The sequence below is a fragment of the Jaculus jaculus genome, chromosome 19, assembly GCF_020740685.1.
Source record: "Jaculus jaculus isolate mJacJac1 chromosome 19, mJacJac1.mat.Y.cur, whole genome shotgun sequence".
NCBI classification, from domain to species: Eukaryota; Metazoa; Chordata; class Mammalia; order Rodentia; family Dipodidae; genus Jaculus; species Jaculus jaculus.
This window is the reverse complement of record NC_059120.1, coordinates 22691098-22703402: the sequence shown is the minus strand read 5'-3', so window position 1 is coordinate 22703402 and position 12305 is coordinate 22691098. Positions and strand designations below refer to the sequence as shown.

Genomic DNA, 12305 nt, shown 5'->3' with positions numbered 1-12305 from the left:
CTGGCTTGTCACTGATAAGTGACACTCTGGTCTACCTTCTCAAGAATGAGTATTAGGACTTCAAAGCTTTTAGGACGTGAGGCAAAGAAGGTTCACAGAGAGTTTCTAGTACAAAAAGGCTCCGCCTTGTGGAAGCCAGAACATTTTTCCTGTAATGACGGAAACAGAGCTTTCCACACCAAAATAAAGTTTTCCTTTGTATGACTCTCCCATCTTTTGCTTGTCCCTTCCTCTATAACTCAACTCAGGCAGGAACGAAGCTGGGAACTGGGACAGTGAAAAGGTTTCATTGTTATTCAGTGTATTAAGACCAGAAAAGAAAATGAGCAATAGAGGGAACTAAGGCCTGTAAGTGATGGGGCTGGACTTCCATCCCTGACTGGACTCAGAGAGAAATTACCTAGTCTAGATACTTGGAGGGCTTAGCTCTGAGGTGCTAAAAGAAATTGAACTTATACTGCAGAGAACAGCATCAACTAGCCTTAAATTAAGCCAAAAGCACTAGGTTCAGCCATGGGCTTGTCTTGGCACACTTGCCTGTGATTAAGGAAATGGTATGGGTCTCTCCAGGATGATACAAAATACTTTTCAAATTTTTTATTTATTTGAGAGAGAAAGAGGCAAAGAGAGAGAGAATGTGGGTGCACCAGAGCCTCTAGTCATTGCAAATGAACTCCAGACATATGTGCCACCTTTGCATCTGGCTTTATGTGAGTACTGGTGAATCAAACCCCAGTCCTTAACCTTTTCAAGCAATCATCTTAACAACTGAGCCATCTCTCCAGCTACAAAGCCCCCCCCTTTTTTTTTCTTTTTTGAGAGAGAGAGAGAAAGAGAGAATGGGCGCACCAGGGCCTTTCTGCTGCTATGAACAAACTCCAGGCGTCTGCACCCCCTTGTGTATATTTGCAACATTGCAGGCTTGTGTCACTTTTGCATCTGGCTATACACGGGACCTGGAGATTCGAACAAGCATTCTTAGGCTTCACATACAAGCGCCTTAATGGCTAAGCCATCTCTCCAGCCCCAAAGCACTTTTTAACATGTGTGATCAGGAACTTTTACTTAGATTTCCTCAGACACTGGTTCTTGTTAAGCCTGGCTCCCTGCCATCTATCTCCCTTTGCTATTTTCTTCATCATGTTCCTTCAATGCTGGGTTCCTGCTGAGAGGAACCAGCACTTCCAGGATCCCTACCAGTAGATTAGAATGCATTCATAAGTGAGCCTTTCCCAAAGGGTGGAACAGCAGAAAGAGAAGAGGAAGAAAAACATTAGAACCTTTGGTCCTCTGGAGAACTCTGCTGGGTGACATTTCTTTATCCTCCCTGTTACATTACAACTGAACTATACTCCACTGGCCAAGGTGCTTGGACATTCCCACATCTTAGTACTTGTATGTTCCTGAGAAAAGCACAGAGTAATCTGTATGTATTTGGGGATAGAAGAGGTGAGCAGGGCAAAGGGCTTCCTCAGAGGATGCTAGAGGGAAGGACAAGGAAGGAGGTCTGCTACACTTGGGCATCTTTGCTTATCCTATAATGTAATGGGACAGCAGCCCACTCAGCAGAAGCTAGCTTGATTCTATCTTCTACTGGCCAGCATGAGAGATTCTGAGTGGGGTGCACAGGAAAAGAACAGTATTCACGGCTGAGGGGAACCAATCACTTCCAAGGCACCAGGATTCATCACTGATATTTTCATCACCCTTATGAGTGGCAGACCTCAAAGTAGAAGTGCAAATGTTCTAGTGAGCGGGCCAGACCCCAGACCAAAGATCAGTTCTCTTTTGAATGGTGTTCCCTAACCTCTCTGTTTCTGGTTACTGAGGGTCCCTGAGCCCTGATACCCAGGTTTTCTTCAACCCTCCTTCAGGCAGATCTCTCTGGACTATCTCCTTCCTATCACAGATTTGCTTGCTTAACCCATAAAAACTACTGTTAAAAGATAAACTTGGGCCAGGCGTGGTGGCACATGCCTTTAATCCCAGCACTCGGGAGGCAGAGGTGGGAGGATCCCCGTGAGTTCGAGGCCACCCTGAGACTCCATAGTGAATTCCAGGTCAGCCTGGGCTAGAGTGAGACCCTACCTCAAAAAACAAAAACGAAAAAAAAAAAAAAAAAAAAAAAAAAAATAAACTTGGGCACATTAAGATTTTTTTTTTTAAGTTTGAGGAAACAGTGGTCATGAAGCAGGCCACCGTAGACCACAGCTGGTTCAAGGTTTCATTAAGAGGCAGGGAAACACGACAAGGAAAACATTCGATTTGGTTAAAGTCTTTATTTAGAGGTTAGTTGGCAATTTCTGACTGGTTAAGTTACTTGCCGTTCAGTTTTGGTTTGCTTATTTGGGAAGCAGCATCCTGGAGCTGGCTCAGCAGTGGTTTCCCACTTAATTTGTTTTTAACATCTCTAATGACTAAGAGGCCTCTTCATGTGTCACGCCTCCCAGGGAAGGTGGCATGTGTAAGATTAAAGAACTCCATGCAGTGAGTGTGCAGCGGATGACAGACTGGCAAGAGAGCCCCTGTAAGGGCAGTGGGCTTCGGGGTGCCATGGCATCCCTGCATCGTGCCTCGGGGCCTGGATGATGATGCGCGATCTCTTTGGTTTCAGCACGGAAGAATCCTCCATTACAGCAATCCCTTCATCGTCTTCCTGTTCCTGCTGGCTTTCTCCACCGCCACGATCATGCAGTGTTTCCTGCTCAGCACCTTCTTCTCCAAGGCCAGCCTGGCAGCAGCCTGCAGTGGCGTCATCTACTTCACCCTGTACCTGCCACACATTCTGTGCTTCGCCTGGCAGGACCGGATGACCGCTGACCTGAAGAAGGCTGTGGTGAGGGGCCTTGTGCTGACCACTAGTCTATGGTAGATTGCCTCTGAGGGGTCTGCGGCAGTGCACCCCACTCTCAGAGGAGGTCCGCTGTGCCTTTTGGCTTGCAAAGCAACATCAGGTGAAAAGTCTAATATAATGTTCACAGGTACAAGGGCCTGAGTAAGAGCAGTCCTTCCCCTGAGCAGCCTCACCATCGCTCCTCAGCTGACCTGCTGGCCCAGGAAAATTGTAGAGAAACCAGTTCAGCTCGCATCCCCCTTTCTTTCTGCATGGGAAGACCTGGCCACCCCACTGCATTCGCCTTTCTTTCTTTCCTGCTTGAGAAGAGTAAGAAAGCAGGGAGCTTGCCTCTTCACTCTGTCTAGAAAGGTGGCCACATTAATGAAAAAGAAAAAGAAAAACATCGCTTGCTCATTTTGCTTCGGCTCCAAAGGAACTTGGGTCAGAGCAACTCCCCAAGTGCCTTTCACATGCTGAGCCAGTGTGTGCAAAATGGGGTGCAGAAACGAACCCACAGCATTAGGCTCGCTAGCCAGGAGAGAACTCCAGAAACTGACTTTTGATGGCCTGAGAGACCTCAGAGTTGAGGATTCCCAAAGGAGCGTGGGTCTTTTCTCTAATTGTTTTCAAATGGGCTGTCGCCACCCTCTCATTAGCCCAGGCTAATCAGCCTCAGGCCTGGAGGGCACAGTTTTCCTGACCCCCACAACTCCCAGTCTGTTTGCGATAGTCAGTAAGGACTACCCCCTGCCTCGCTGGCAGAACCTGTTCTCACGACTCAAACTCTGTTTGGCTTCCAAGTTCCCAGGGCATCTGCCCTTCATTTCTCATGTTAAATAAGAAGTTAATTGCTGCCATTTATAGCACCCACTTTTCTGAGGTGATTACAATGGGTTAAGAACAAGAGCCCCTGTGACTCAGGCTGTGGGCAGAGGTGGCAATCTCAGTAATCACTGGGTTGTCAGAAGGTGTCTGGAGACCACAGCTAGCTTCTTGGACATGTGGGAGCTGTGGATGACAGCTGAACTGGGATCTTTTTTTTTTTTTTTAAATCTTTTTTTTGTTTTGTTTTGTCTTTGTTGTTTTTCTTTTCCGAAGTGGGATCTCACTCACCAGGCTGACCTGGAATTCACTGTGGAGTCTCGGGGTGGCCTCAAACTCATCCTCCTACCTCTGCCTCCCGAATGCTGGGATTAAAGAGATGCACCATCATGCCTGGCTTTAAAAAAAAAAAAATCTTTTGTGAACATATATCTAGAAGGTTGTTTTCTTTGCTGAGAAGTACTCTAAACCCTATCCAGGGGCCTCCAAATTATAGGGACACCTCTGAGCAGACGATACAGGAACGGCCAATCCAGCGACCATGTTTGTGTGACTTCTATCATGCCAGGCACCGTGCATGGGGACTTGGATGAGGAAACTTCCTACTCAGAGGGCTTGTTTTCTCCACAGAGAACCTAAGGAAATGTTTGTGCCCAGTCTTGACATGGGAAGAGAGGCAGTCCCTGTGATCTGAGGCTTTCTGACCTCGCTGACAACCGCTGGGAGGTCACAGGACAAGGCCTCACTCCCCAGCTTGCCCCAGGAACCCGATGACTTTGTGGCCCTTCAGAGGGGATTCTCACAAAGCCGCTCAAGTTGCCATCTTTATTTTACCCAGAACTGTGTGGTGTTCTTTAAGTGGGAGGAGAAGGGGGAAGGGCATGAAGGAGAACCCGAGGACTTCGTTCCCTTGGAGGGTTGTGTAAAGGTTGCGTGGCATTTCTTTATTTCTCCATTCTATTGAACAGGTAAGAGGTGGTCCAGTAGGCACTGGGCTGGGCCTTTGAGCCTGACAAGCATTTTAGGAACATGGACCCACTTCTGGCTGTCCTACCTGCCTCCGCTGCCCCCTGCTTATCTTCTTGGCCGTCTTTGCCCTGTGCAGAGCCTGCTGTCTCCTGTGGCATTCGGGTTTGGCACTGAGTACCTGGTCCGCTTTGAAGAGCAAGGCCTGGGGCTGCAATGGAACAACATGGGCAGCAGTCCTGTGGAAGGGGACGAGTTCAGCTTCCTGCTTTCCATGAAGATCATGCTTCTTGATGCTGCTCTGTATGGCTTGCTGGCCTGGTACCTTGACCAGGTATTTCCAGGTAGGCAAGGAAAAATAAAATAGCTTTACCTCCTGAAGGTCAATAGTTGGATCCATCAGATACTGAGACACCACCAAATCATTTTGTTTTAACATTATCCCTTCTAACTCTTTGAAGATGGGCTCCCAGAGCTAGCATTTGAATATACATATATACATATACTACATATATAATTATATGTATATGTACATGTGTATCTATATTTATGTGTGTGTATATATATACATACATATATATGTGTGTGTGTATGTGTATATATATATATGTATATGTATATGTATATGTGTATGTGTATGTGTATGTGTATGTGTATATGTATATGTATATGTATATGTATATGTATATGTATATGTATATGTATATGTATATGTATATATTATGAAGAGGAACAAACAGGGCTAGACCAGGCTATGTAGCTGGGAGGACCTTGAACTTCTTTCTGATCCTTTTGCTTCTCCGTTCAGAGAACCCAGATTTAAGATAAACACTGCTATGCCTGTTTTATGAGAAACTAAGAATCAAACCTAGGGCTCCAAGCACAATCAAGCAAGTTCTTAACCAACTGAGCTACAACCCAGTCAAAGCATTTGAATATACATTCAGAAGTCAGAAATCCACCAGAAAATTAATGTTCCTACTTTAAACATAATCCAGAATCTACTCTGTTATCACCATTTAAATTACCTTAGAAATCCAGGCATCCTTCCAGTACCACCTCTCACCATGTATTCCCTCCAACTCATTCACCTAGACCTTCCATACCAGCTCTCACCATCTGTTCCCTACACCGCATTCACCTACACTTTCCATACCACCTCTCACCATGTGTTCCCTATACCACATTCAACTACACCTTCCATACCACCTCTCACCATGTGTTCCCTACACCGCGTTCACCTACACCTACCATACCACCTCTCACCATGTGTTCCCTACACCACATTCACCTACATCTTCCATATTACCTCTCACCATGTGTTCCCTACATCACGTTCACCTGCACCTTCCATAACACCTCTCACCATGTGTTCCCTAGACTGCGTTCACCTAGACCTTCCAGTACCACCTCACACCATGTGTTCCCGACATCGCTTTCACCTAGAAATTCCATACCACATCTCACCATGGGTTCCCTACACCACGTTCATCTAGACCTTCCATACCATCTCTCACTATGTGTTCCCTACATCACGTTCACATAGAACTTCCATACCACCTCTCAACATGTGCTCCCTACACCGCGTACCTAGACCTTCCATACCACCTCTCAACATGTGTTCCTTACACCGCATTCACCTACACCTTCCATACCACCTCTCACCATGTGTTCCCTACACCGCGTTCACCTACACCATACATACCACCACTCAACATGTGTTCCCTACACTGCGTTCACATACACCCTCCATACCACCTCTCACCATGTGTTCCCTACACCGCATTCACCTACACCTTCCATACCACCTCCCACCATGTGTTCCCTACACCACGTTCACCTACACCTTCCATACCACCTCTCACCATGTGTTCCCTACACTGCGTTCACCTACACCATCCATACCACCTCTCACCATGTGTTCCTACACCACGTTCACCTACACCTTCCATACCACCTCTCACCATGGGTCCCCTAAACCACGTTCACCTACACCTTCCATACCACCTCTCACCATCTGTTCCCTACATCGCGTTCTCCTAGACCTTCCATACCACCTCTCACCATCTGTTCCCTACACCGCATTCACCTAGACCTTCCATACCACCTCTCACAATCTGTTCCCTATACCGCATTCACCTACACCTTCCATACCACCTCTCACCATGTGTTCCCTACACCACGTTCACCTACACCTTCCATACCAACTCTCACCATGTGTTCCCTACACTGTGTTCACCTACACCATCCATACCACCTCTCACCATGTGTTCCTACACCACATTCACCTACACCTTCCATACCACCTCTCACCATGGGTTCCCTACACCACGTTCACCTACACCTTCCATACCACCTCTCACCATGGATTCCCTACACCACGTTCACCTAGACCTTCCATACCACCTCTCACCATGGGTTCCCTACACCACGTTCACATACACGTTCCATACCACCTCTAACCATCTGTTCCCTATACTGCGTTCACCTAGACGTTCCATACCACCTCTCACCATGTGTTCCCTACACTGCGTTCACCTACACCTTCCATACCACCTGTCACCATGTGTTCCCTACACCGCGAGCACCTACACCTTCCATACCATCTCTCACCATGTGTTCCCTACACCGCGTTCACCTAGACCTTCCATACCACCTCTCACCATGTGTTCCCTATACCACGTTCACCTAGACCTTCCATACCACCTCTCACAATCTGTTCCCTATACTGCATTCACCTACACCTTCCATACCACCTCTCACCATGTGTTCCCTACACCACGTTCACCTAGACCTTCCATATACCTCTCACCATGTGTTCCCTACATCGCTTTCACCTACACCTTCCATACCATCAATCACCATGTTTTGCCTACACCACGTTCACCTAGACCTTCCATACCACCTCTCACCATGTGTTCCCTACATCGCTTTCACCTACACCTTCCCTACCACCAATCACCTTGTTTTGCCTACACCGCGTTCACCTAGACCTTCCATACCACCTCTCACCATGTGTTCCCTACACCGCGTTCACCTACACCTTCCATACCACCTCTCACCATGTGTTCCCTACACCACATTCACCTAGAACTTCCATGCCACCTCTCACCATGTGTTAACTACACCATGTTCACCTAGACCTTCCATCGCACCTCTCACCTTCTGTTCCCTACACCGCATTAACCTAGACCTTCCATACCACCTCTCACCATGTGTTCCCTACACCACATTCACCTAGACATTCCATATCACCTCTCACCATGTGTTCCCTACACCACGTTCACCTAGACCTTCCAAACCGCATCTCACCATCTGTTCCCTACACAGCGTTCACCTGGACTTTCTGTACCACCTCTCACCATGTGTTCCCTACATCGATTTCACCTAGACCTTCCATACCACCTCTCACCATGTGTTCTCTACACCGCGTTCACCTACACCTTCCATACCACTTCTCACCATGTGTTCCCTACATCGCTTTCACCTACACCTTCCATACCACCCATCACCATGTTTTGCCTACACCGCGTTCACCTAGACCTTCCATACCACCCCTCATCATGTGTTCCATACATCGCCTTCACCTACACCTTCCATAACACCAATCACCATGTTTTGCCTACACCGCATTCACCAAGACTTTCCATACCACCTCTCATCATGTGTTCCCTAAACCGCGTTTGCCTAAACCTTCCATACCACCTCTCACTGTGTGTTCCCTACACCATGTTCACCTAACCTTCCATACCACCTCTCACCATGTGTTAACTACACAGTGTTCACCTAGACTTTCCATACCACCTCTCACCTTCTGATCCCTACACCGCATTCACCTAGACCTTCCATATCACCTCTCACCATGTGTTCCCTACACCACGTTCACCTAGACCTTCCAAACCGCATCTCACCATCTGTTCCCTACACAGCGTTCACCTGGACCTTCCGTACCACCTCTCACCATGTGTTCCCTACATCGCTTTCACCTAGACCTTCCATACCACCTCTCACCATGTGTTCCCTAAATCACGTTCACCTAGGCATTCCAGTACCACCTCTCACCATGTGTTCTCTACATCACTTTCACCTAGACCTTCCATACCACCTCTCACCATGTGTTCCCTACACCGCGTTCACCTAGACCTTCCATACCACCTCTCACCATGTGTTCTCTAACCCGCGTTCACCTGCACCTTCCATACCACCTCTCACCATGTGTTAACTACACCGTGTTCACCTAGACATTCCAGTACCACCTGTCACCATGTGTTCCCTACATCACTTTCACCTAGAACTTCCATACCACCTCTCACCATGTGTTCCCTACACCACGTTCACCTACACCTTCCATCCCACCTCTCACTGTGTGTTCCCTACACCACGTTCAACTACACTTTCCATACCACCTCTCACCATGTGTTCCCTACACCGCGTTACCTAGACCTTCCATACCACCTCTCACCATGTGTTCCCTACACCATGTTCACCTAGACCTTCCATACCACCTCCACCATGTGTTACCTATACCGCGTTCACCTAGACATTCCATACCACCTCTCACCATGTGTTCCCTACACCGCATTCACCTACACCTTCCATACCACCTCTCACCATGTGTTCCCTACACTACATTCACCTACACCTTCCATACCACCTCTCCCCATGTGTTCCCTACACCGTACATCACGTTCACCTAGACATTCCAGTACCACCTGTCACCATGTGTTCCCTACATCACTTTCACCTAGACCTTCCATACCACCTCTCACCATGTGTTCCCTACACCACGTTCACCTACACCTTCCATACCACCTCTCACCATGTGTTCCCTACACCACGTTCAACTACACTTTCCATACCACCTCTCACCATGTGTTCCCTACACCGCGTTTCCCCTTGACCTTCCATACCACCTCTCACCATGTGTTCCCTACACCATGTTCACCTAGACCTTCCATACCACCTCTCACCATGTGTTGCCTACACCACGTTCACCTAGACCTTCCATACCACCTCTCACCATGTGTTCCCTATACCGCGTTCACCTAGACGTTCCATACCACCTCTCACCATGTGTTCCCTACACCGCATTCACCTACACCTTCCATACCACCTCTCACCATGTGTTCCCTACACTACATTCACCTACACCTTCCATACCACCTCTCCCCATGTGTTCCCTACACCGCGTTCACCTAGACCTTCCATACCACCTCTCACCATGTGTTCCCTACACCGCATTCACCTACACCTTCCATACCATCTCTCACCATGTGTTCCCTACACCGCGTTCACCTACACCTTCCATACCACCTCTCACCATGTGTTCCCTACACCACGTTCACTTACACCTTCCATACCACCTCTCACCATGTGTTCCCTACACCGCGTTCACCTAGACCTTCCATACCACCTCTCACCATGTGTTCCCTACACCGCGTTCACCTACACCTTCCATACCACCTCTCACCATGTGTTCCCTACACCGCGTTCACCTACACCTTCCATACCACCTCTCACCATGTGTTCCCTACACCGCGTTCACCTAGACCTTCCATACCACCTCTCACCATGTGTTCCCTACACCGCATTCACCTAGACCTTCCATACCACCTCTCACCATGTGTTCCCTACACCACGTTCACCTACACCTTCCATACCACCTCTCACCATGTGTTCCCTACACCGCGTTCACCTACACCTTCCATACCACCTCTCACCATGTGTTCCCTACACCGCGTTCACCTAGACCTTCCATACCACCTCTCACCATGTGTTCCCTACACCGCGTTAACCTACACCTTCCATACCACCTGTCACCATGTGTTCCCTATACCGCATTCACCTAGACCTTCCATACCATCTCTCACCATGTGTTCCCTACACCGCGTTCACCTAGACCTTCCATACCTCCTCTCACCATGTGTTCCCTACACCGCGTTCCTCTAGACCTTCCATTTTACCTCTCACCATGTGTTCCCTACATCGCTTTCACCTACACCTTCCATACCACCTCTCACCATGTGTTGCCTACATCACGTTCACCTAGACCTTCCAGTACAACCTCTCACCATGGGTTCTCAACACTGTATTCACCTACACCTTCCATACCACCTCTCACCATGGGTTCCCTACACCGCGTTCATCTAGACCTTCCAGTACCACCTCTCACCATTGGTTCTCAACACTGCGTTCACCTACACCTTCCATACCACCTCTCACCATGGGTTCTCTACACTGCGTTCACCTACACCTTCCATGCCACCTCTCACTATGGGTTCTCTTCATCAAATTTAGATATATCTTTTCAGAATCTAGGTTGACTGGTGTTAACTGTTTCTATTCAAGTCCCTTCCTGGGCATTTCCTTTCATTTAAAGCTCATCACCTCAACTCCGGCCTACCAGTGCTTCAACATCTGGCTTCTTACATTTCTCCTCATCTCCTGCCCTTCCCTGTCTTCCATGTCCTGTGCTCAAGCCATTTCCCCTGACTTCAGCATAGTGAGCACACCTTCTCTGCCGTGCCTTCACCTGGTGTTTTCACTGCCCAGAGCATCTTTCTCCTCACCCCACACCTCCTATCTACAGGCTTGCTTCCTCCTCTGTTCATGTCTCTGTTCACATATCATCTCGTTATGTGGATCTTTCCAGACTGAAGATTTCTAAATATTTGTCACTATGTGAGCAGTGCCCTCGTATCTTTACTTTGTTTTCAAAGTACTCATCTCCACCCAGTCTCATGTATCTTTACAAACCTGGTTGTACACTTTCCTCCCTTGCTAGTCTATGAGCTCATGGAGGCAGAAGCATGGTCTGTTTTGTTAACTGTCACAGTCCCAATACCCAGAATAATGTTTGATGTGGACACCGTGTAAATATCTAACTAATCTTCAGCATGAAAAGATCAGCTCCTGGGCTGGGAAACTAGCTCAGTCGTTAAAGCACTAGCCTTGCATTCATGAAGTCCTGAGTTCAATTCCTGGAATCCCATAAAAAGCTGGGCATGGTGAAGCATGCTTGTAATTCTAGTGCTGAGGAAGGAAAGACAGGCAGATCCCTAGAGATTCCTGGACAGCCAGCCTAGCCTACTTGACAAGTTCTGAGCTGCAAAAAGTTCTCCCAAAAAGGTGGAGAACACCTGAAGAGTAGGTGCTCTGGCCTCCACATGTATGTACAAGTACATGAGCACACACCCACGTGTACACATGAATCCCTGTGAACATCACACATACACACACACACACACACACACACACACACACACAGAGGCTCTGAATCAAAATCATCTGTTTAGCCAGGTGTGGTGGTGCACACCTTTAATCCTAGCACTCAGGAGGCAGAGGTAGGAGGGCTGCTATGAGTTCAAGGCCACCCTGAAACTACATATTGAATTTCAGGTCAGCCAGGACTAGAGAGTGAGACGCTACCTCGGAAAAAAAAAAAAAAAAAAAAAAAAAAACCACTATTTTCCCAGTTTTGGAGAAGCTCAGATTTTCCTTCAAATTAGCATTTCCTATAGCTAGAGAAGTCCCTCATTTAAATGGCTTCTGCATCAACCAGGAGCAATCTTGTGACATCTGAGCCTGGCTCCTGATGCTATGGTCAATGGGAGGCAGGGGACAAAGAGGCTCGGTCCCTGAGAGGGGCAAGCTATGGATCTCAGAAATACGCAGGTGTGAG

The 12305-nt window shown here is 47.9% G+C and overlaps 1 protein-coding gene across 1 annotated transcript in view; it reads left to right on the top strand.

The window, feature by feature from the left end:
* Abca4 (ATP binding cassette subfamily A member 4) overlaps positions 1–12305 on the top strand; it is a 124033-nt gene that overhangs the window by 33292 nt on the left and 78436 nt on the right. The window contains exons 9-10 of the mRNA XM_004663937.2: positions 2615–2836; positions 4764–4968. Coding sequence (XP_004663994.2) covers positions 2615–2836; positions 4764–4968 — 427 coding nt within the window. The remainder of the gene's footprint in view (positions 1–2614; positions 2837–4763; positions 4969–12305) is intronic.